We start from the raw sequence: 26994 nt of genomic DNA, 5'->3' as shown, positions 1-26994 counted from the left end.
GAAACTATAATTGAAGGGAAACAACATCCTATTTAGTGAGATTTGGACTTGAACACTATATATCGATCGTGTTGTCTTGCATGTCTAATCAAAGGTGTTGTATTTGTACTACTTATTTTGAGTGTGGGCTGGGCTACTTATTTGGTTAGCTACTTCAGTTTCTTAAAAGTATGGGAAAATTACAAGCTTACTTACTGAACTTTACTCTCTCTCTTAGTTCACTCACCGTACTTTCAATTTTTTTAATTTGCTCACTGAAATTTAGACATTGAACTTTTATGGTCACTCGACCATTTACTCAGTAATGAGGTGCTCATGTGGCTTATTTTAATAATAAAACATGCCACATAGGGTATATAATTAAAAAGATAAATTACACATTTACTCACTGAATTTTATTCTCTCTTCTATTTTACTAACTATACTTTTAATTTTTTTTCAATTAATATAGAAACTTCATAACGCCGTTAGAAATTTAACGGTCGAGTGACAAAAAAAATTCAATGTCTAAAGTTCAGTGAGAAAATTGAAAAAATTAAAAGTACGATAGTGAAATAGGAGAGAGAGTAAAGTTTAGTTAGTAAGCGTGTAATTTACCCTAAAAGTATTTTTCCCGGATTTAGGGTCTACGGCCTAAACCCTGGAAATTTATATGTTAAATATTAGGATAAACTACACCATTCATAGTTCAATTAATTTACACTCTTAGTTTAGTCACTGAAGTTTAAAAATTTTCAATTTAACTAGTAAAATTTTTGAATTACTCTTATTTTAGTCACTCTGACTTATTTATTTGTCCCATAATTTAGGATTTGAGACCTGAGATTGGAGTTGAGATGGTGAGGGTTAGCTTAATAAGGATTGGGGTTTATGATTTGGATCGACTTTGTGGTTTAGGATTAAATTTTGAGTCTGGGTTTGAGATTAAAGTTTAAAGATTTTATTTTTATTCTATAAAATCTATTTGACATTAACTATTAATAAAATATAAAACATCATAATAAAAATACTATTAAAACAATCTACATCATCATGAAATGATCAAAACAAAAGTAATTCGAAAGCCTGATAATTAGATTTATAAAATCCTTAGCATGGGGCATGGTAGGGATGAAGACGACAAAGATGGTTTAGAGGTGTGCAGCAAGACGAGAGTACAGTGTTTGACAATCGGATATTCAGTTTTTTTCTTACGATGCCCATCAATGTTGTGTCGGAATATGACTACCCAAATATTGTTAACGTGTCAAGTCCTTTTGAATGTCATCGTCGATGGACCTAAATGTTTGCTACCGGACGATATGTAGACGTGGCGCACCCTGAACCATACATTTTTTTTTGGATAATTAAAAGCAAATGTATACATTTCTTTTTCTTTGAAATAATGTTACACAAAGTAGTTATATTTTGATAAATATTTAATACTATATATACATAGTATATTAATATTTAAGAGAAATATATTAGATATTATTGAATTTTAGATATTGTATTGTCTAGAACTTAATAGTTTTTAGTTATAACACTATACTTTAAGTTTAACTTCAATTATGTTATTAGACCGTTAAAATTCAAATGATGTGATGATTTGGACAAAATGATATCGTTTTACCGTGGTTATTGATACCTAAAACTTAAGACACTAAATTTTAAGATATGTCGATTTTATCACTAAACTTTTACATTATTTATTTTTTAACACTGTACTTCTCTAGTCATCATCGACTACCAATCATTGGTCTTTTCTTGCGACAAGATTGATATCAAAATTTCATATTTCAATCTTTCTTAGATCGACGAAATTAAAAGAAAAATCTATTATTTTTAGGAGTTTGAAGACTTTCTTAGATTTGAAGGGTTAGGGGTGTTTCTTCGAAAATTCGGACGGTGAGAAACATGGTTTTGAGAAGAAGAACAATATACATCAAAACTAGCCACATCAGATCGTCCTTTGATCAGATCAAACTATTAGCATGTCAAATCTTTAAATGATTTTTCCATCAATCCTAGGAGAAGAAAGATGAGTAAAATGTGAATGTTTTGATACTGATCTTGAAATGAAAGACGACCAGTGACGAGCGATGATTGGCTAGAGACATCGTTCGAAAAAGTTTAGTGCTAAAAATTAAACCTTTTTAAAATTTAGTGATAAAATCAATATACCCATAATGTTCGGTGCCTAAAATAATATCATTTTGTCTATGTCATCATAGTGATGGAAAGATCCATCCACGTCGTCGTACTGTTAAAATTTAACAGTCCAGTGGCATGGTTGAAATCAAATCTAAAGTTTAGTGCTACAATCAGAAAAATTAAAATTTTAACTATTTAAACGATACACCGCTTAAAGTTCAGTGATATTTGACGTAGTTTACCCTAATATTTAAATGGGAAACCGTATACAGAGAAAAAGGGGTGAAGGCAATAGTGTTACACGTTCCTCATATTTCCATGGAGTTGTTTTCTTACATCTTTATGTCGAGAGTGGCGACAAGATCGATAAAGATAACATCTTTATGGTGTTGGAACAAAAGCTGTCTCGCAATCGGCCCCATGAGCACACCACGTGCGAATCTTGGTGCTGTTGTTCATCCACCAAGTTTTCGGTCCCATCCGTTGGCCAAACAATCTAGGGACATCATGGACCATATAGATTTATATTGTGAACCCTTTTCTCTTCACAAGTTAATGAGAAGGATAATTTTTTTTTCTGCAAGTTGTATGGAATAGGAACAACACTTTCGCCCCTTTATTCTAGGTCGATTCAAACTCGAAATTAAAATATTTTTCTTTAGAATACAATGATATGAAATCGAAATAACTCGCGTGTTTGATATATGTTCACTCAATAATTTGGCTGAATTATTTATGTTCCAATCATTTCATAAGTGGTCGTTGAGCAAATTGATTTAAATTTCATTACTAGAGCCAATGAGCTGTCATCTGTTTGATGATGCCTATGAATCAGTTTGAGCTTGCTGTTCCTTGATTGTCATGTCTTTCCCGGAAACTTCTGATCCAAGTAGTGACACAGTCTGTTATCCACTTGGAAGACAACAATCAAACGGTTCTAACACGACATTGTATTGACTTGCAAATGGATATGGAAGTGATTGCATCAGTTTCGGTTTGGTAAATAAATCAGTAGCCGCCAGCCTCTGCACGTAGTCTCACCACTCACTTCTCACACTAGTCCTTAAGCACGCTACTCTTGACTAAAATTCAATGGAGGATAGTGGGGAGAAGCAAAACGACAAGCTTACTTTTATCGTGTGCAGCGAAATTAGAGTACACTATTTGACATCCGATGTTAATTTTCGTTTATCAAATTTCGAATCCTTTGAAATTCTTTGAAGTTTTTAAAATTTTATATCTTTCAAAATATTATAATCTCTTGACGTGATCATTAGTAAATTCATGATTTAGTGACAAAAAAGTTTGTTCATTCTAATTTCTACCCTTATATAAATTATCATGCAAAGTTGGAGAAGAAGACTCTTGAGACTGAATCTCTTTACTGTTCATCATCTTGTTCATCTTTTTTTTCCTTTTTCCTTCACCAAACAATTAATTTTGATTCTCGATCAGTTTATATCAGAAAGGATGAATCGTCAAAATCCATCGTAATCCCATTTCTTCCATCAACAACAGAAATTCAGTTTCCTTGCAATGCCATGTGGATCTGTCTGATTTGTGTATGTCTTGTATTTCCCCCTTGGAAAACAAGTGTTGTTATTGTTAGTATATCGAGTCCATTTCGGCGCTGCTATCATAGGGGGCATGGGCCAATCTATTTGCTCGCAAAACGCTATCCCAAGACGTGGCCAACCCTCGAACCAAAGAAACTCTCACGATAAACAGATATTTTGGTCGTGTTTAGCTGATCGGATCAACAAATCTTTATAATTTTCGAATATTAATTAATCGATTAATAGATTAAGATACTTGCTTCTACTTTTGATTTTTCCTTTTTCGTCGTACATAGGACATCCTTATCCGTTCTGTCTGTATTACCATACTCGTTATTTCTGCAACGGGTCTAAAAAAGGCAGCCAAGTGGAATGTTCTTTTTATCGGTTTAACCGTATACATGTATTTTTACACATGTAACAGTTGACCATTAGCGAGTACATGAACAGCCGAAATCTGTCACCGCCATCGTTAATTAAAAAAAATATCTTTACACATGAAAACGACGCACTTAGTTCATTGGATTTAAATACATTTGGGGTCTAAAGTTGTGTAGTGAACTCAACAAACAAAAAACGAGTTGTTTAATTACTCAAAGCTGCTTTTCGTAACTGTTAACAGATATTCTACCTGTTGGAGAGAGAAAGAGAGCGCATGCATGCACCTTTGACAAACCTCATCACCATCTCCAATAATTAATTTTTCATTACCAAAAAAGAATGACCATAAGGACAAGGGTTAGTGGAAAATTAGCAGCAACATATGTCAAAGCTCCAAACCAAACACCTATCTTATTGTAATGGAAAGCAACTCGTGTTTTATTTTCAGTGGATATATTTGGCACCATTGGTGGAAATTGGTATTAATTTTTTTTTAATGTTCATTTATCTTGAATCGTTAGAAATCAATGATAAATGAGGTCGTGTATACGTCGTTCGGTTCATCTCAGGTCCTTATCTGTAACGTAAGCTACTGCAGAGGCATGATTTGTCACATACGATTGTTTAGATGCTTTTTATTTTGTATTGATTTCTTTTTAAGATAATCCTCATAAAATTCAAAATAACCACACGTGACACTATCCATTTGGTCTTGTTCACTCTATCAACTTTTTTACTTGTATGATAGTATTGATGGAATGAGTAAGAGAAGTGGTTTTAGACGGGTAAAAATGATTTCTTCTTTGAAATTAATCAAAGAGCACGATGATGAAAGTGAAAATCACAATCCAACAAGGCAAAATTGAAGTTGTTTTTACTTGGTGAGAACAATGAACCAAGAGTTTCACGTTTAAAATGATGGTATTTGGTTAATGCTTAGTCAAAGTAATTGGGTAAAGGCATAACTAGTGAGTTCAATTTTCGACCTTTCTCGGAAGAAGAACTGAGATTGTAGCACGTGTGTAAAAAATTTGAAGCTCGCTGTCGTAACCGGTTTTCGTCCGGGCACGAAAAATTTATTTGGCGGTGAAATTGATGTGAATAAATAGTTTTGAAAATAATTTGGGAGTCGCCATCGACCTTTTGGGTCAGGTAGGTCGAATACCTAAAAATTATTTTTTTTAAAAGAGTTTTAAGAAAACACCAATAAAAAAATGAACTGATCTGCGTTTATAACCAAAAATTCGTTCTTTTTAATAAAAAAAAGGATTCGTGGTCGGTTACATTTAGGGAAGGATTAGCACCCCTACAACGCCCAAAATGGGTACTTTATTAACTATAAATTGTCTCTATTATTAGAAGAAAAAATTTCGAATATATTTAATTCATAATCTTTTTATTCAAATTTATAATTTTAAGAAAATATATTAATATATAAATAAGATATTTATTTATTTAGAAATATCAGAAAAGGGCTTCTAGGTACCTTAAGACAGCTCTTTCCTTCTATATTAATAAATAAATACGTAATAAAACTAAATTATAATTTTTATAATAATTAGTTTTAAAATACCAAAATAGGACATCCAGTTGTATTAAGACTGCCCTTTTCTTTAATATGGAAAATAAATAAACATTATTAAATAAATAATATATATATTTATAATATAGTAAAACAATAATTAAAGTAATGATTTAAAATATATTAAAATAATAAAAATTAAGTAAAAAAATAACTAAACAATGACTATAAATAAATAAAATAATAATAAATGTAAAATTATTTAAATAATGAACATAACTTGAATCATCATAAAATAAATTACTAATAGTGTAATTAATCCTTAATTAATTAATCATTGATTAAAATAAAATTTATCAAAGTTTAAAGGCTCTATCTCGAATAAATAAAAACTTTAAATGCTAAAAATGTAATTTAGCCTTATTTAATTAATCGGATTAAAATAAATGTTAATAAAATTATAAGGTACTAAATCAGTTATTTACCCTAAATATATAAACTGATAATGACTAAATGTAATAAAATAAATTGAATAACATAATTAAAAGAATCAAAATTTGCTTCCAGTGACTAATTTGTAATGTTATAAACTCGGAGTGACTGCGGAAAGGGTTTACCCATGATGGAAATTACACAGATACCCTCCCCAGAACGACGTCGTTTGGGGAGGGTTTTAAATACCCTAAACGCTTGGCCCGAAGGGCCAAGCTTCTCATTTGCCTATTTCCATTCTCTCTCAAAACGAGAGAACCAGAGTTCTCTCTGGTTTCTCTCTAGTTTCCCTCGCCGGAGGGAAACCGGCAGCCATAGGCCACCGTACTCCGCCGCCGACCACCGCCGCCGGCCACCGTAACGGTGGTCGGAATTCACCAAAAACACCCCCAAAGCGTAGATCTAAACGCCCTAAGACCGATTCCGGTCTTTGTTTTCCCTAAAAGACTCCTAATCGGAGTAAATCTACGAAATACCTTCGGTATTTTCTGTTCTCCGGCGATGTTTAGTGCTTCCGACGGTGGTCAAGGCTCCAAGGGTAAGTTTCTTTCTTTTTTCTTTGCTTTCTGTTTTGGTTTTATGTTGGTTGTGGGTTCGTTGGTAGCTTTCTGTCTTCCTTTTTTTTCTTTTTCTTTGCTGGATCTCTCGTTTCTCTCGTGTTCTCCGTTGCTCTCTGTCCTTCCTCTCCTCCTTTGTTTTGCAGGTTCAGTGGTGGCTTTTATAGCCACCACAGTGTACTCCTCGGACCGGTCCGATCTAGCATCTTTGGTGAGTCACCTAGCTATGGCGGTGACTCACCATAGAGCACTGATTTGGTGAGGCAGCTGGCTTCTGGAAAGCTCGACGAGGTCGGCGTCGTGGAAGCAGCAGCGTCGGCAGTAACTGGTTGGACCATCTGGCATCAGAGAGTCGGTCGTCGGGGTGGCTTCAGGGGTGGCGCCGCATCTGGAAACGGCTGGCTGCTAGGGTTAGAAACCCTAGGGTTTTCCATCTGGAACCCTTTTGGGCCGTTGGATCTTGTCAGATCCAACGGCTGATGATGTTGACGGCGGCTGGGGGCTAGGGTTTGAAAACCCTAGCTGAAACCCCAAATTGATTCAGGGTTTCCATTTGGGTTTGGGATTTGAATGTAATTGGGCTGTGATTTGGGCTTTGTAATATTTAAATAATAAATAATATTACTAATAATAATAATAATAATAATAATAATAATAATAATAATAATTTTAATAATAATAATTTAAAATGAAAAAATTGATTTCTACAGCTGCCCCTCTTTGCTCATTCTTGTGTTAACAAGAATAGAGCAAAGACGAAAAAGACAATAATTTTTTCATTTAGCTTATTTTGAGTAATATGGAAATGTTGAAAACATTCTGCCTAGAGGTCTTATGAATGACCCTGAGGGTTTGAAAACATCAAAAAGCTCCCGAAGGCTTTTTGGAAACATCATGCACTGTAGGGCTTACAGATGACCCGAAGGCTTTGAAAACATCAAAAAGCTCCCGAAGGCTTTTTGGAAACATCATGCACTAAAGGGCTTACAGATGACCCGAAGGTTTTGAAAACATCAAAAAGCTCCCGAAGGCTTTTTGGAAACATCATGCACTGAAGGGCTTACAGATGACCCGAAGGTTTTGAAAACATCAAAAAGCTCCCGAAGGCTTTTTGGAAACATCATGCACTGAAGGGCTTACAGATGACCCGAAGGATTTGAAAACATCAAAAAGCTCCCGAAGGCTTTTTGGAAACATCATGCACTGAAGGGCTTACAGATGACCCGAAGGATTTGAAAACATCAAAAAGCTCCCGAAGGCTTTTTGGAAACATCATGCACTGAAGGTTTTGAAAACATCAAAAAGCTCCCGAAGGCTTTTTGGAAACATCATGCACTGAAGGACTTACAGATGACCCGAAGGTTTTGAAAACATCAAAAAGCTCCCGAAGGCTTTTTGGAAACATCATGCACTGAAGGACTTACAGATGACCCGAAGGCTTTGAAAACATCAAAAAGCTCCCTAAGGCTTTTTGGAAACATCATGCACTGAAGGACTTACAGATGACCCGAAGGCTTTGAAAACATCAAAAAGCTCCCGAAGGCTTTTTGGAAACATCATGCACTGAAGGACTTACAGATGTGAGAAATAGTTTACTAAGTAAGAAACTATGGAAATTGTTTTCTTACTATTCAACAATTTCATTTTAAGAAAAGATTGAATGAGAAACTATGGAAATCGTTTTCTCATTATTTTTCAAAATAACATGTTGATTGGGTAACATGCCCCAATCTCAAGATAATGCTCATTTTTGTGGCGTTGCGTCCATCTCTTTTTCAAATGTTTGCATGATTCCTGTATTTACGGTTTTGAATACCTTCTTTTTGTAAGGTATTTCTTACCATGAATCTTCTTGTTATTCCGAAGATTTGTAAAACTTCATGTTTGAATGCACTCAAATGTATCAATGTAATGCATTGTTTATTGTGTAAATGATGTTTTTATGAATGCATGAATGTTGATGCAATTTTTATTTGACTTCAAAGTGGTGAACTTGGTCTTCCTTCACTTCATCATTTATTGCCAGGATTACCTCTAGATTTCAGTGTAGAAACTTATACTATCAAGCTTGCATTCATGCAGAATCATCTGATCAACTTGTATCTTTGCTGTCTTCTTTGCTTCATGAAAGTCTTAGAAGAAATGTTTCCCTTGTGGAACTCTTGTCGTAGTCAAAATTATGACTCTGATGCCCCATTTTGTCTTGGATAAAACCAACTTTATTTGTTTGGACTTGTGTAGAAATCCCATAAAGCTTTCATCTTTGAAAAGAGAATCTATCATCTTTAAAAAGAGAATCTATCATCTTTGAAGAGTGTAGATGTAGATATGCCTGACTCAGCAGGGATTAATTAGGAGAGTAGAGTATGTTCTTATTTAACTCTTGAAACACATCATAAGGAAGATTTATTCCAATTCATTTCATGTCTCCGCATATAATTAGATCTCGAATAAGGCAACTTGGACCATATAATGTCGAGATGTTTAACAACTTGTAGTTCAACCATAGTTGGCTCCACTAGTTTCTTATTGTTAAAATTTCTGCTTCCCTTCTGTGGAAAGAAATCTTCATTATATCTTGGGGTTGAAGAAGACAGATTTCATCTTGGATCAATAAATGGAAACCATATGATTGCAACATTGGTTCAGTATCCGAATAGCAGGTTCGTAAAACATTTAACAGTGCATTCATCCTTTCCTGTGGCTTCTGCTCAGATGTTCGTAAAACATTTGACAACACATTCATTTTTTTGTGGCTTCTGCTCAGATGTTCTCAAACATTGAAGCTCTTTGCCTAGTGTCCAAATGATGTCACAAGACCATTTGAGAACAAAAACTCAGTGGGGATTCAAGTGTAATGTTGGTATGACCAAAAAGTTGGTCAAATTCACAAGATATGCTGGTGTCGAATTGAATAGGAGACACTAACTGATCTTGATATCATCTCGGGCAAAGACAAATGTAATACTGATCACATTTTCTTCTATAATGACCTTTGTAGGAAGTAGAAACACATCAACTGTAGGATCAATGTACAGAAAACTATCCGTGGAATTTTTGCAGCTGGGGATGAAATACAAATGATAAAACCAAAATAGATGAAAACTCAGTTCATCTTGGCTAGCAATGATGATCCCAAATAACAACGGGAATAACAATGAGAGTCGAGTTTCCCTTTTCAATGTCATCAAGGAAGCAAAAACTGATGTGAAAAACAGTTTTATAATCTCAATAGTATGGTTGAAACTATTTGCTAGGAATCTCAAAGAAATATGAAATTATCACCGACACACAGAAGGCCAAATTCAATGCTGAGATCTTAAGGAACTGAACTCTGGATCGAGTGGTCTGCCTGGGGATAATCTTTATTCTTGTAACCGTAATGTAGCTTAACAAAAAACATACTATCATGTGACATATAGTTAAGAAGATTAGGTATTTGAAAACATACTTGCTGAGTAAACATTTATTCAACATCATGATCATAATGTAATTGCCTGATGAACGAAGCAATTATGTATAGTCAGCTCGACTGTCAATGTTTCACCATTTTCATTCTTCATATCTTTCTGTCTCATTGGAAATATTTGTTCAAGTCAATGATCTTTACACAGGATATTGTGGGTCTTCAGCATGCCCCGCCATTGGCTAATACAAGTGTTCAAAATGCATCAACAGTTCTGATTCTGGCTGAAATGGGTTTTCAGCATGCCCCAATATTTGCTTCTTGTTAATCTGAGCCTTCAAAATGCCCACATGGATCTGTCTGAAGGAACCTTTAAAATGCCCCAACATTTGCTGATACAGATGTTAAAAGTGTGCTCAACATTACTTCTTGTTGAGATGAGCCTCCAAAAATGCTCAAATATTCATATTACTGTGAGCCTTCAAAATGCCCCAATATTCTATTTCTGGTAGAAATTGGCCTTCAATATGTCCCTCTTGATCTGTCTAAATTGGGCTTTCTAGATGCCTCAATTTTCTATTTCTGGTTTACTCTCGACGTCTGTTTGACTTGAATATCATGATCCCTACAAGGTTCAATTTTGACAATACACTGTTGTAGGTACTTGAGGCTTTATTTGTGCCTCAAATCTATTTATCTTGAATGCTCTCATTCTGGTGTCACTAAACAGTAGTATTGTCAAGTAACTAGAGGAAATTTCTTCATGTTGTCACAAACTTAAGAAGTACTCAATCATTTTGACAGAAACGTCTGAGATATGTGTCTTCTGAATGAGGTGACCATTTTCCGTATCTGGAGGGATTTAGTCGGACAGAGTAGTAAAAATAGCTTGGTAATCCGTTCCAGGCTAACACAGTGGCTTATCATCTTTCAGTGAAGGCCATCTCTGAAATATACTTTTCTGTGGGAGAGAAACCAATTTATGCAACCAGTAATCTGATGCAATGGCAAGACTACATATACAATGGTACAAGCTCATCAAAAATCCGCACCCATGCAACATATTGATCCTGATAACAACTCATCTGATTATGAAGCGATCTTTCAGGATGATTTCATAGATATTGATAGTTCTTCAGATATCGAGGAAATCATGAATTCTGATTCTGATGAGGAGAGTAAACTGTTATACTTGACAAAAATGGGATTCTCAGAGGCTGAGGCTTCAATAGCCATGGAGAGATGTGGTCCAGATTCATCAATTGCAAAGTTGACAGATTTTATATGCGCTGCTCAAATGACTAAGGCTGCTGATGCATTTCTTCTGGTAAAAGGTAGGAAGCCATTATGCAATGATCCCAATTACAAGCAAAGGCGAAACTTGGGCTATGATTTGTGGAAAAGGAAGAAGCAGAGGAAGCTTGAAAAGAAGCTTCTTAATGAAGATGATCATGCAGTTCATCTTTCAATTCCAATGATCGGTTCTGGGGTTCCTACCGAATCAGATCAGATAACTTAAAGAACACTTCCAGAAGATGCTATTGGGTCTCCTTATTTCTACTATGAGCAAATTCATCTTTTAAATCCAATGATTGGTTTTGGGGTTCATACCAAACCAGATCAGATAACTCAAAGAACACTTCCAGAAGATGCTATTGAGTCTTCTTATTTCTACTATGAGCACATGGCACTTGCTCCAGTTAATGTTTGGACTGGAATATCACAGTACTTATTCGATGTAGAGCCAGAATTTGTAGATTCGAAGCATTTTCATGCTACTACACTGAAAAGGGCTATATTCATAATTCTGCCAATTGAGAACAGATTTTCTCTTATTCTGCTTCCTCTATGTGCTGATGCTTTTCCATTGACAAAGAAATGATGGCCTTCATGGGATCCAAGAACAAAGTTGAACTGTTTATAAACATGTACAAGAAGTGCCAAAATTGACAGAAAGGATCTGTAAGGCTCTTGAAGCTTATGACAATGAGCCACCTTCGAGTGTCCAGAAGTATGTTCTTGATGAGTGCTGAAAATGGAATCTGGTATGGGTTGAAAAGAATAAAATTGTTCCACTTGAATCTGATGAGGTAGAAATGCTTCTAGGTTTCCCTAAAAACCATATATAAGGAGCTGCTAGAGACATGTTCTCTGGTGATATCAATGTCCTGTCTCTTTTTTCTTCTGGGATCAATAATGCAGAGGCTGTCTTCTACTGTCTTGGCATATTTTTGAAAACAGATGTGCAAGAACTGAATGATGATTGGTTGGAGCAATTGATGAGTAGATTTGTCGAATTCGACCTTGTTGTCGGTGACATCGAATGTAACAACCTTACTGGAAGAAATAAACATCATCAGGATACAATAGAAGATTTTTTGCTGGTGCATTTTCTTACAATGACTACCACAATGACTGTCTCTTCTGCTGCTCCAAAATACACACTGTCTTATCCCACTCTTCCCTAACCATGGAAAGGTTTATTTGATGGTAAAACTGGTTATCTCAACTTTTGGAATCCTGTACGGCATACAAATGTAGAATTTGTTCCAATGTCTTATTCTGTGCCATAAGTCCTCAAATTCAAATTCAGCAATCTTTTGAAGGACATAATGGGTATCATCTTGACAAAGAAAGTGATCGGCATAGAAGAAGTATCAATGATGTATCAAGACTTGAGCCAGCGTCACAGTATAACCAGAGTGCAGGTAGTGACTTGTTCATGGTTATAATGTGATCTTCTAAAGAACATAAATTGATGGTTTGGGAAAATAATCTGTCTGGTGATGCTTATCGCCCTCAGCATGAGATAATCTTTCTTGATGAGTTGATAATAATGTCATAGGGAAGTGTCACAAGTTCAATTATCCAGACTTTCTGGCTTCTTGGACCATTTGCCTTCAGAAATGTGAAGTGCTTCATTATTCTGGCCTCGTTCATTCTTTTTCTACTACAGAGGTAAAATAAGCAACAATTACTTCAAGGACTTTCCTCATTTGAGACTGTCCTGTTTGAAAATGTTTTTTCTCCTTTCTTTATTGAAGAATGAAAGAATTTTGCAAAGTATTACCCCTTTCAGGTTCACAATATAATCAAATTATAAACAATGAATTTAATGAATATCAAATAAATCAACTACACTTTTAAATCATTCAAAAATCATAGTCCTATGGCAAGTGTCAAAATTATTGGCTGATTTGAGGTGTAGGTTGATTTTGGTAAAGTAGGTTCTTTCAAGTTGATTTAGTATGTCGCTTCGGGCTTCCACTAACTTGAAGAAATGGTTGTTATGCTCATCTTGTAGAGATACTTCTCGTTTCCAAAATCTCATGAACGTCTTTGGGATGTGCGGTGCTCCTTTTAAGAGCTTAAAATCGTCTCTCATGTCGTTGTTGCACCATTCATTATTCGAGCCGCCTTTTTTAGGTTTTCAACTCGAATCCTCCTTTGGTTTCAAAATGTTATTTAAAAATTTACATCTTGAACCCCCCTTTATCATTTTTCATATCATGCATTAAAGATTTTAAAAAACAATTTTTGCAAATAAAAATCAATCTTGGAAGGCGGAATGAATTCTAAAGATATCATCTTTTACTTAGAAATCTATGTATGATTAGAATGGACTTTTCAGGTACGTAATGTAGGCCATGGCTTATGGTTACGAAAGAAAGGGATAAAAAGGCCCCAAATAAGTGTTTAAGGGTAATCAAACCAAGGATCAATTCATTTTGATGCCATCAATCTTGCCTTGCTTAACTTGGATCTGCTTTGTTGGGAATTTTTCCATCATTTGGATCCCTCTAGACTGCCAAATTTTGGATTAATTTCCAATTTCTCATATCTTCAGCATTTCTTGCTCTTCTTGTTTGTACTTGACCAACCTTGTAACTTGAGGCTCAATAAATCACTCATCTTGATTCAATTTTCCTTTTTTTTTTCTTCTTTTTTTTTTATTCTTTCTTTGCTGGATGAGTATAATACTTCAATTGCTTTGAGCACCTCCTTTTCCTTTTGCATTTGGAGGTTTTCCATTATTCTTGATTGGATTGATCTTCAAGCACTCTGTATTTGACATACTTTGTAGTTCAAAACTTTCATGACTTCATGGAAACTTGTCTTCGTAATAAAACTGTATTGACAATCTTCATTCTTGTGAGAAAATATCCTTCACCTTGCCCCCTAATGTGGAGGGTGATCCTTGGTTAGGGTTGAATCAGAAGAAAAATTATTCAGGCTCAAGTGGGGACAACAAATGATATATTTATATATATAAAAGGATAAATGAAACAATGCCATTCGTCATCTCATACACAGAAACCTTTGTAAAAAGAGGTATCCACAGAGGAATGAATATTCAAGATTAATTTTATTTACATGAAAAATGTAATTAATGCATGATATATTTATTTTAATCAATCACTTTCCCCTTCTTCTTTGAGTATGCCCTAATCACTCAAAATTATCATCAATGAGTTGGTCCATGATGCCTCATCTCGTCTCTTCTTACAGTAAGATTCACGGATAATTGAAAGTTTGGTTCTTTTGAGGTCTTTTGGTTTATGATGGTTTTGGAAGGACAAATGTGTGACTTTTGAAGTCGTATATATGGTGGAATGTAGTATCATCAATCAACTCTACCCGAAAAGGTAAACATCTGGAGTAGGTGTCTCAAAAACAGATGGAGACATTACTTCGGGAACTTTGTAGTGTCAAGATTTGGTTTTGGTAAGGGTTAAGTAATTGGCATTGGATAGGGTATGGAAGATATAATTTTACCACTTGCCAAAGATCTATAACTCTTGAAAAATTAAAAGAATATTTAATCTACTTGATACTCAAGAATCTCAAGGTTAAACTTGATTCCTTGCTCATAACCATAAAAGCAACACAAGTTTATTTATTGCACAAAAAGCGGAGAAAGGAACAAAAACAAGTTCAAACAAGATGCTGAAAATAGAAAGTACTACAGTGGTAGATAACACTTCCACTTGTTTATACATCATGCCTCCTCTAATGTTGGGTGTATACTTGGACCAGGGTCATTGTCTTTATCTGCCCCCCATTTTTTTGATCATTTCTTGTGTCAGGACTCTTTTGTCAACAAGCATCTCTATTTCTTTCAACAGTGGCCTACAATTGCCTGTAGAATGCCCTTTTACCCCCAAGTGGAAATTACAAACACTATCTTGATCATAACTATGAGCAGAAGGGTTTGATGTCACTTTAGTTGGTCTTGGTGTGATGTATTGACCTTTAACCAAATGAGGATACAAGTCTGAAATGGAAGTTTGGAATGCTTCCAAAGTTTGTCTTGATCGCATGACTTTCTTTGGTCGATCCGAACAGTTACTCGCTCTTTTTCTTTTGTAATTACGAGGACTCTGGATTCAACATTCATTCACATGATCAGCTTTTGCTTTTTGATCCATCGGGCTCTTGGATATGACTTTTGAGTTTTCTTCATTGATTACATTCTCAATCAAATCTCCAGTTGTCACAAGATTCTCGAATTCCTTTGTCGGATTTGCCTGCATCAACTCGCGGAAAGGAGCGGGAAGGGAATCACGAAACATACGTGATATCTCTTCTTCTATCATGGGAGGTTGAACTTGTGCTGCCACTCCTCTCCATCTTAAGGCATATTCTTGAAATCTTTCATTGGTTTTCTTCTTTACTCTTCGAAGATCCATACGTGTTGGAGCTAAGCCTTTAATATACCGATATTGTCTCAAAAATGCATCAGCTAGATCTACCAATCTCTTTATCTGTTCTTGGGTCAACTGATTGTACCAGACTACTGTTGGGCCAATAAGACTATCATGGAAAGAGTGAATTAACAGGTCATCAGAATTTAAATATCCTCCCATTTTTCTGCAAAACATTCTCAAATGGATTAAGGGACAACTGGTGCCATCATATTTCTCAAAATCAGGCATTTTGAATTCATGGGGAATAATCAAATCTGGAACTAAGCTAAGCTCTCTTGCTTCTAATTCTTTGTGGGAAGTATCAACACATTTCATATTTTTGATTGCTTCATCCATCTTCTTGAATCTTTCCCCATATTGTGAATAATGAACAAGGCTATTCTTTGGGTTCAATTGGGATGCCCCATAGGGTTTTATCATTTTCGACTCTTTAATCTGACAGCATGGTTGCTCTTTATCAATTATCTCTTCTTTATCAGATGTCACATACTGGATAATTTGATTTGATCCATCTGGTACTGAATCTGATGTTTCTTTCCTTATATCCGGAGGTAACCCTGTCAATTGTTCTGGCCACTGATCTTGTAATCCCTTATAAGATTGCTCCATGATGACAGTAAAGTAATATGAATGAATGACCTTGGTTTTACTGTTACAAAACCTTTCATTAATTATTAACATGTTTTTATAATTAAAGTACATGACAATACTTAAATAAAAATGTGAAAAATGCATAAATGGAAAAATAAGAATGCAAAATGTGCAATTCAAAGATATAAAAAGTAAAAATACAAAATGAAAATGCACAGATACAAAATGTAAATGCATGTATGAAAAGGTGTTACTTAAGAATGATCATCTTAGAACAGATTTCATTGAACACAAAAGTTTCGGTACATCAAACAAAACTTTTACATGTAGGGGACAACTTTTAATCCTAACTTCAACAAAACTTTACATAAAGGGAATAACTTTCCCATTTTATTCTCTAAAACCAAGTTAGATTATCATCTTATGGGCCATATTGCTTGTCTGGACTGCAGCTTCTTTCATGACATTCTGGGGTTTTTTCATCTCCTATGTTAATTCTTGGAGTTGATCATTTTCCTTTGCGAGAGAACATTTGTGTTCAAAAAGTTTTTGGACAAAATCTTCATGTATGTTGCAACTCTTTTTCAGTTTGGTGACCCCTGCTATCCACTCTTCTGGGATGTTTCCTATACCAGCATTTTGAAAAGCTTGACTGACCTTCTGGAAGTCTTCATGTATGGTTTCCATTTTGGTGCTCAATTTATTGTTTTCAATCTTCAAATGACGTATTTGAGCTTCAAACCTCAGCAAATCTTCTTCTCTCTGGGCGCACCTACTGATATTCTTACCTTTGAAGACTTTTGGTATTAATCTATCAGGACCCTTGGTTACCAAACTAGGTCGATCATTTACCATAAATTGTAAGATTCCATGATTCAAAAGACTTTGGACTCGGCGTTTGAAGGCAAGACAATTTTCGATAGTATGTCCTTGAGCTCCGGCATGATATTCACAATGAACGTTGATGTCATACCAATTTGGATACGGAGGTTGGAACGGTTTTATATAATATGGATCCACTTCTCGTGCTTCAAATAGCTTCTCATACAACTCTTTATATGATATAGGTATAGCATCAACATGAGAACCACCTTTTGTCTTGGATTGAACCTGAGTTTTAGTCATTGGGAGTATACCAAACTTTGATGACTTCTGATCACATGATTTCTTCTCATCTCTGAGAGCTTTTACAGTGGTCACCATTTCTTTGGTATCTCCATACGATTTGTGAATACGAATGATGACTGTCTGTAATTTCTCAAATTGGTTAAGAATCGAAATCCCTTGCGTATCTGAAACTGCAGAGTTAGGTTCATTGAGCTCTCTCTCTTTCTGTGCTGGAATCTCTTTTCCTTTGGCCAAAACAGATATTCTATCCATCATTTTGGACATCTGCTCTCTTATTTCTCGTATCTCCTTTTGCTCTTCAATGGGCATATAATCTTTGGGTGCATAGCTCTTCTCTATCTTTAGAGTTCCCTCAGGATGTCTTTTCTTGGCTGCGTCATATTTTGTTCGATCATAAAACTTTTTGTCCATTTATGATTTCTTTCTAATTTGATGAACAATCTTTTCAGTTAACACCTTTTGGTCATGATCATGCAATGCAAACAAAAGAAAATAATTTAAACAAATTAGAGCAAAAATAACATACATGGGAAAATAAGAAAAAAAATAAAATGGTTAATACCAACTAATTGAAAGAAAAAATTTATTTATCATGATATATAATAAATCCTAACCTCATGCTTTCTAATTCCATGCTTTGTTTGGAAAAATTAACCTAACTGCATGATTTCTAGTTCGCATGCATTTATTCAGGAAAAAGAAAAGGAAATAAAATAAATTAAAATCTAAAGTTTATTTCTCCTTTGTGTATACCTATGAACAGAGGTTCAGTATTGTCTTAGATCAGAAGAATTTCTAGGGTTTATAATATGCAGAGTTTCAGTTCTAGGAGTAAAGGTACTCGAATTGTCCTTGTTGATACCCCCTTGAGCTGTCAACCCTCAATCCTAGTCCATTACAGACTTAAACGGATCGAGTTCAATTTGAGGGGACACATTTCTCTATACCTGACACGGAGAATAAATTCTCACGAAGTCATAGAGCATATGAACCCCGAAAGTTACTTGCTAGGTCTGACACGGAGAATAAATTCTCACGAAGACGTCGCTTTCACTCCCACTTAAAAGGGACAAACTCAATTATAGAGCTTTATGTTATGCAATGCAAGTGTTGTGTGTGAGGAGAAATATTCAAACCTCTAACAAATAAATAAAATAATTAATACCTGAATAAAAAAACAATATTAATATAAAAATAATAAATAATAAAAATTTAAAAGAAAAGAATTAAAAATTAAATAAATGAATTTTTAATTTCTAATTAATAGAGACAATTTATAATTGATTTTAAAGTTTGACAGTCCCCAGCGAAGTCGCCAAGCTGTCGTAACCCGGTTTTCGTCCGGGCACGAAAAATTTATTTGGCGGTGAAATTGATGTGAATAAATAGTTTTGAAAATAATTTGGGAGTCGCCATCGGCCTTTTGGGTCAGGTAGGTCGAATACCTAAAAATTATTTTTTTTTAAAAGAGTTTTAAGAAAACACCAAAAAAAAAAATGAACTGATCTGCGTTTATAACCAAAAATTCGTTCTTTTTAATAAAAAAAAGGATTCGTGGTCGGTTACGTTTAGGGAAGGATTAGCACCCCTACAACGCCCAAAATTGGTACTTTATTAACTATAAATTGTCTCTATTATTAGAAGAAAAAATTTCGAATATATTTAATTCATAATCTTTTTATTTCAAATTTATAATTTTAAGAAAATATATTAATATATAAATAAGATATTTATTTATTTAGAAATATCAGAAAAGGGCTTCTAGGTACCTTAAGACAGCTCTTTCCTTCTATATTAATAATAAATACGTAATAAAAACTAAATTATAATTTTTATAATAATTAGTTTTAAAATACCAAATAGGACATCCAGTTGTATTAAGACTGCCCTTTTCTTTAATATGGAAAATAAATAAACATTATTAAATAAATATATATATATTTATAATATAGTAAAACAATAATTAAAGTAATGATTTAAAATATATTAAAATAATAAAATTAAGTAAAAAATAACTAAACAATGACTATAAATAAATAAAATAATAATAAATGTAAAATTATTTAAAATAATGAACATAACTTGAATCATCATAAAATAAAATTACTAATAGTGTAATTAATCCTTAATTAATTAATCATTGATTAAAATAAAATTTATCAAAGTTTAAAGGCTCTATCTCGAATAAATAAAAACTTTAAATGCTAAAAATGTAATTTAGCCTTATTTAATTAATCGGATTAAAATAAATGTTAATAAAATTATAAGGTACTAAATCAGTTATTTACCCTAAATATATATATAAACTGATAATGACTAAAATGTAATAAAATAAAATTGAATAACATAATTAAAAGAATCAAAATTTGCTTCCAGTGACTAATTTGTAATGTTATAAACTCGGAGTGACTGCGGAAAGGGTTTACCCATGATGGAAATTACACAGATACCCTCCCCAGAACGACGTCGTTTGGGGAGGGTTTTAAATACCCTAAACGCTTGGCCCGAAGGGCCAAGCTTCTCATTTGCCTATTTCCATTCTCTCTCAAAACGAGAGAACCAGAGTTCTCTCTGGTTTCTCTCTAGTTTCCCTCGCCGGAGGGAAACCGGCAGCCATAGGCCACCATACTCCGCCGCCGACCACCGCCGCCGGCCACCGTAACGGTGGTCGGAATTCACCAAAAACACCCCCAAAGCGTAGATCTAAACGTCCTAAGACCGATTCCGGTCTTTGTTTTCCCTAAAAGACTCCTAATCGGAGTAAATCTACGAAAATACCTTCGGTATTTTCTGTTCTCCGGCGATGTTTAGTGCTTCCGACGGTGGTCAAGGCTCCAAGGGTAAGTTTCTTTCTTCTTTCTTTGCTTTCTGTTTTGGTTTTATGTTGGTTGTGGGTTCGTTGGTAGCTTTCTGTCTTCCTTTTTTTTTCTTTTTCTTTGCTGGATCTCTCGTTTCTCTCGTGTTCTCCGTTGCTCTCTGTCCTTCCTCTCCTCCTTTGTTTTGCAGGTTCAGTGGTAGCTTTTATAGCCACCACAGTGTACTCCTCGGACCGGTCCGATCTAGCATCTTTGGTGAGTCACCTAGCTATGGCGGTGACTCACCATAGAGCACTGATTTGGTGAGGCAGCTGGCTTCTGGAAAGCTCGACGAGGTCGGCGTCGTGGAAGCAGCAGCGTCGGCAGTAACTGGTTGGACCATCTGGCATCAGAGAGTCGGTCGTCGGGGTGGCTTCAGGGGTGGCGCCGCATCTGGAAACGGCTGGCTGCTAGGGTTAGAAACCCTAGGGTTTTCCATCTGGAACCCTTTTGGGCCGTTGGATCTTGCCAGATCCAACGGCTGATGATGTTGACGGCGGCTGGGGGCTAGGGTTTGAAAACCCTAACTGAAACCCTAAATTGATTCAGGGTTTCCATTTGGGTTTGGGATTTGAATGTAATTGGGCTGTGATTTGGGCTTTGTAATATTTAAATAATAAATAATATTACTATTAATAATAATAATAATAATAATAATAATAATAATAATAATTTTAATAATAATAATTTAAAATGAAAAAATTGATTTCTACACGATCCCTTTTGTAGGATTATAAACCCAAAACCGAACAAAATTATATGTTTTTTGTTTGGTCTGATTCATGACACCTATGGATGACCCCTTTTTTTTATAATTGTTTTTGGAGTAAAGAAACAACTACCGGGAAACCTCCTCCTTGTTCGAAGTTCATGAACTCAAGTCCTTCCTCTCTCCTATATAAACCCCATTTCCCTCCTTCATCCCTCACCCCACTTTTTCTCTACTGATCTGCAAAAAACATAGGAAAAAAAAACAAGAACCGAGAAAAACCCTTGAAGATATTCACTTCACCATGCCTTCTTCACAATGTTTTAATCTTGTTTCAAGATGTACGGTTTTCCCGGAGAGAAAATCCGACATCAAAACCTTAAAGCTCTCAGTTTCTGACATCCCTATGCTTTCATGTCAGTACATTCAAAAAGGGGTTTTGTTGACATCTCCTCCTTGTTCATTCGACGAACTCGTTGATTCCCTTAAACAATCCCTTTCCACTACTCTCTCCCACTTCCCTCCTTTGGCCGGTCGTCTCACCACCGACCACGACGGTCACGTGCACATCACCTGCAACAATGCCGGCGTTGATTTTCTTGTGGTGAAATCCCCTAATCTTGAAATTCGGAACGTTTTGTGTCCCGGCGATGTCCCGGAATGTGTCAAGGGGTTCTTCACTTTTGACAGGACGCTTAGTTACTCCGGCCACTTCAAGCCCTTGGTCGCGGTTCAGGTAACCGAGTTAGTAGACGGGGTTTTCGTCGGCTGCTCAGTGAACCACGCCGTGACGGACGGGACTTCGTTATGGCACTTTTTCAACACCTTCGCTGAGATTACTAAAGGGGGTTTGAAAATATCGAAAACTCCCGATTTCTGCCGTGAAACGGTGTTTAATTCTCAAGCGGTGCTTAAGTTCCCTCCCGGAGGACCCACCGTTACTTTCGCCGCCGACGAGCCGTTGAGGGAAAGGATTATTCATTTCAGTAGAGAAGCGATTTTAAAACTTAAATACAGAGCTAATTACGGTCGTTTATTAACTAAACAAACGAACTCCGAGGTTCTAGGAAAGATCTGTAATGACAGTTGGAAATCCGTTAACAACGAAATAAACGGTACGGTAAAGAACAAAATTGATGAGATTTCGTCTTTCCAGTCGCTTTGCTCTCATCTATGGAGGTCGGTAACACGCGCTAGGAAACTGGAGCCGACGAAAACGACGACGTTTAGGATGGCGGTGAACTGCCGTCATCGGCTTGACCCAAAGCTCAACCCGTACTACTTCGGCAACGCGATTCAGAGTATCCCGACTTACGCTCAGGCGGGCGAGTTACTGGCGAAGGACTTGAGCTGGGCCGCCGATCTGCTCCACAAAAACGTGGTGGCTCACGATGATGATACGGTGCGGAGAGGTGTAGCGGATTGGGAGATGCAACCGAGGCTGTTTCCGTTGGGGAACACTGATGGTGCGTCGATCACCATGGGAAGTTCTCCAAGATTCCCGATGTACGGTAATGATTTCGGGTGGGGTCGACCTTTGGCGGTGAGGAGTGGTAGGGCCAACAAGTTTGATGGGAAGATCTCAGCCTTCCCCGGAAGAGAAGGAGATGGGAGCGTTGACCTGGAGATTGTTTTGGCGCCTGATACTATGTCGGCGGTTGAGAATGATCCCGAGTTCATGCTGTACGTATCAGAAGTGGTGTGACTGAATACACCGTAACTGAGTCACTATTGAAAAACGATGAATCCCATACGGTGATCAGTTGTTTAATTGATCATCTTTGGACAAATCATATGATCTAAAGCCGTATGTTTCCCCCTATTTTTACCTAATTCAGATTTTAATATCCACACGTGTTTATTCTGAACTATCTTTGCATCTTCTTCTGTTTATAAGCCGCAACTAAGAAAGAAAAGTGATAACAATGGATGTGTTTTTAATAGTAGTATTATTATAAGATAGTGTTTGTTTTTAAAAAATTAACCTCTTAAATATTACATACGCTACATACGCAGCTGCTCGAATCTATAATCTTTGGAGAGAACAATATTTTTATTTATCATTGAGGTCATTTAATGAGCTCATATAAATACATGTTAGATAACAATGTACGAGAATAATCTAACGTGAGAATGATTCTTTAATATCATGTAACGGTGATAATGTTTTCGATGAGAGTAATACTATGTGTAATCCTTAGATTTAAGTTACTAAAATTAGAGGCGGATGCACTAAATTCATTAAGGGCAAGTGCATTTCATTATTTAAGAAAAAATATGAAATTTAATTTAATATGTTAAGAAAATATAAAAAATAAAAAAATTTACATACCCATTATTTAAAAAAAATATTAAAATTTTGGACGTGATTCATAAAATTTCAAATTAAGTGGGAAGAGGAATACACCCTAAGAGTTAATTTTAAAGATTTGACTTAAAAGAAGCTTAAGAAATGTGCCCTAGAGCATAATGAAAATCCTTGTTTATGCAATTCAAAACGGGATGAGAAGGGACGGAGATGTTGAAAATTTAAACTCAAAATTAACATTAAATGCAATTTAATATATTCTTTTATCAATTTATTTTATCAATGTATCAATATTAATCCTATAAAAATAATATAAAATTTATATTAAACAAAAATTGATATGACTCGTAATTTTATGGATATTAGCTAGTCTTATGAATGATTTTATAGGTGAAAAAAAAACTTAATCAAGTATACGTATGACCACCCTGTTCTAAGATGCACCAACAACACTTTCAGGACGATCGTCGACATATCAAGGCCCATAATTAATACAAAGAGACACCGGTTAGAAAAAGAGGAAAAAATTTAAGAAAATAGGGCCCTACCGGGTTCGAACCGGTGACCTCTTGATCTGCAGTCAAATGCTCTACCACTGAGCTAAGGACCCACGATGATCCCATTTTAAATAATAATTTATTTGATCTAATATATTCTAAACTGAAATGTAAAAAAAATCACATTGTACTTATATTGGGGTATACTAATGGAGCCATGGGGGGGGGCAAATTTACTTTTCGGTAAAATAGTATTTTAGACAACTTTTTAGTTTAAATATTAATTAAATAATATAATTTTTAAATTTTTATATTTAAATACTTAATAAACTTTTAACCCTTCTAATATATGATTCTAACTTTGTCCCTCATATATTCAATCATCTTTCTACTTTTCTTCCTCCCAATTTTGTTTTCATCTTAAAGCAAAGCCTTAAAGTCATTGATCCTAGTGACAAAAGCAGTGACAGAGCTATAGCTTGACGAGTACACCTTAAAATTTGAATTTTCTTCGAATAGTTACTTATTTTATTTATGTGTTTATAAGGATGAACTTAGGTGAGGGTGGGCGTCCCCTAAAATTTTATAAGTTTCTCTCATCTTAAAATTTTAAAAATTCGCCATCCCTAACATAAAATTTTTCGTTTGTCCTTGAGTGTCAACTTTAAAATTTTATTTGTATATATATATATATATATGTGTGTCCATCCTCAAAATATATTTAGATATACTACTCTTGACACAAGATCTGGAGACTAGGGCACATGTATCCAGCTTGAGGCCTTGTTAGAGCATTGAATCAAAATGGGAAAATTGGGTGAAGGATTTTCAGCTTCAATGCCAACTTTTGGAGTCATTGAATGAACCTAATGTCACGACGGCGAGAAAGAAATGGAAATGAAGAAAGTGCATGTTTGTGGTCAGCCTCAAATGGACCATCCAAAAGGAACATTAAAGCTTACTAACTCTACCCCTTTACACTTTTTTTCTGTACATGATACGTCCTTGTCCGTTACTGTCTGCGTTGTCACTACCTTCATTTCTGCAAGTGTCTAAAAAAGCAGTGGAATAGTATCAGTGACTAATTCAAAAATATTTTTTTACAGTTAGTATACATATGTTAATAACATAAAAGTTTTAAATAAAACGAGTATAAAAAAAAAATTACGTCGATATATGAAACGAATGGAAATGCTCTGGGCGCACGTTAGCAGGCCTAATGGTCTCTCAGATTTTCTTCCTCGTTTCTAATCCTTTCTCGTTCTTGTTCTTAGTGAGATTTCTAGGTTTTCTTCTTGTTGCTGTATGGAGTCGCGGTCATTGAGCCTCGATTGGAAGAAGCTCTTCGTGGGATCGAAGGAGCAGTCCCTCGACTTTTTTCCTCCTGAGATGCGTGATGGAGTGGCCACTGTTATACCCCCGGCTGAGGTAATTGATGAAGGTATAGCTGATTGGAATAGTGCTCTTGTTGGGCAATTCATTGGTTCAGCCCCGAGCTTCGGATCTATGAAGTGAATCATTGAATCAATTTGGGGGAACTCTTCGCAAGTTAAGGTCAGTATCGCTGGCCCTAATCTTTATGTGTTTTCGTTCTTGGATGCTGGCCTGAGGGACTGGGTTCTAGATAATGGACCTTGGCATGTCCAGATTAAGACACTGATTTTAAGGAATTGGGTTCCTAGTATGCAGAAACTTAGTTTTGATCTCTCCTTTATGCCAATTTGGATCCAGCTTTATAATGTTCCTTTAGAGCTCTATTCTCAAAAGGGTTTGAGTTACATAGCGAGTGCCTTAGGTAACCCTCTGTTTATGGACTCGGTTACAGCTTCAAAGAATAGGCTCGAATTTGCCAAGGTTTGTGTGGAGGTTGAAGCAGGGGTTGTCATTCCTGATATTATTCATGTTATTGTTAGTGATGGTTCCTCTGTTAGTATTAAAGTGCATGTGCCTTGGATGCCCAAGTGTTGTGATAAATGCAAATCATTTGGACATCACGTTAATTCTTGTTCTGTGGATAGACAAGTTCCTCAAAAGCTCAAAGAGGTCCAGGTTTGGAGGAAAAAGGATGTTATGGTGCCTGTAAGTAAGGGGGACTTACCAGGGGTTTCTACGGGGATTGCTGGATCAGTCAGCAGTTCCAAGGGGGTGACAGATTCTTTCTCTGGAAATCTAAATAACAATGTAGAAGAAATGGTGAATGGTCTGCAAGTTGGTGCAGCTGTTGAGACAACAGTACTTGCATTGCAGGAGGCTACTGTGCCTTTTTTGAAGGAAGCCAGTGTTACCTCCTCACAGTTTCCTGCTGCTGATTTGTTGAGTACGGTGCCCCTGACGGTGATTGACCCTTGTGAACAGGATAAGGGCCATGCTACTGAGGGTAGTTTGAGCCAGTTACAGGAAGTGGTTCATTCTGTGGATTTCCCTTCCCTCCAAGACTCCTTGAGAAAGAGGACTAAGGGAAGGAAAAAGAGGCTGTTAGTTCTTCCAGTAAAACGGAGACTGTGGTTGAGGGTCCTAGGAAAGCCCGAGTAGCTTCTATGGGTGTGGCAATGTTGCTTAACGAGATAAAATCTAAGAAAAAAAGATCATCTTGAGAAAGCTAGGTGTACGATGGGTGTTCCGGGCACTGGCAATAGTGCTCAATCTTTTCCAGCTTGAATGTTGGTTGCTTTTTGGAATGTTAGGGGGATTAATAACCCCCTTAAGCAATTGAAGGTGCTTAGAAGATTTGATGCTTGTGGTGTGGATGTCTTCTGTGTAATGGAATCTCGCATTAAAAGAGTTAACTCTGATAGGTTTCTAATGCATTGGCTGGTGACTGGAATTATGCTGAGAACTATGACTTTGTTGAGGGAGGCAGGCTTTGGATCTTTTGGAGGAAGCATTTGCTGTTCATTGTTTTGAATTGTTGTGATCAAGCTATAACTATTGTTGGGGTTGTTGATGGGCATAAGACTGCCATTACTGCTGTCTATGGTAGCAACCATGGTGTTCTTAGACGGGGTCTTTGGTCTTATCTTGGTGCTGTTGATAAAGACATTGTCCTTCTCCTGGCTGGTGGGTGGGGACTTTAACATCATTGCCAAAGCTGAGGAGAGTTCTGACTTTGATGTCATGGGAGTCCACTGCACCCTGATATGAAGGATTTCCA

At 35.9% G+C, this 26994-nt stretch overlaps 1 protein-coding gene and 1 non-coding gene across 2 annotated transcripts; one reads left to right on the top strand and one right to left on the bottom strand.

Annotated features, from left to right (window-relative positions):
- Window positions 1-21235: 21235 nt before the first annotated feature.
- LOC120137377 (BAHD acyltransferase DCR-like) lies at window positions 21236-22906 on the top strand. The gene has a single exon (XM_039153138.1). It carries the CDS (start codon window positions 21343-21345, stop codon window positions 22741-22743), a length of 1401 nt encoding a protein of 466 aa, XP_039009069.1. The 5' UTR covers window positions 21236-21342; the 3' UTR covers window positions 22744-22906.
- A 978-nt stretch (window positions 22907-23884) lies between these two features.
- On the bottom strand, window positions 23885-23956 carry TRNAC-GCA. The gene has a single exon. It is a non-coding gene; the product is annotated as a tRNA-Cys (tRNA).
- Window positions 23957-26994: the final 3038 nt, after the last annotated feature.

Source organism: Hibiscus syriacus, unplaced genomic scaffold (genome assembly GCF_006381635.1).
Source record: "Hibiscus syriacus cultivar Baekdansim isolate YM2019G1 unplaced genomic scaffold, ASM638163v2 tig00110656_pilon, whole genome shotgun sequence".
Taxonomy (NCBI): Eukaryota; Viridiplantae; Streptophyta; class Magnoliopsida; order Malvales; family Malvaceae; genus Hibiscus; species Hibiscus syriacus.
This window is presented reverse-complemented; position numbering and strand designations above follow the sequence as displayed.

Coding starts and splice junctions, on each gene's coding strand:
- LOC120137377 (XM_039153138.1), top strand. CDS start 21,343: ATGCCTTCTTCACAATGTTTTAATCTTGTTTCAAGATGTACGGTTTTC.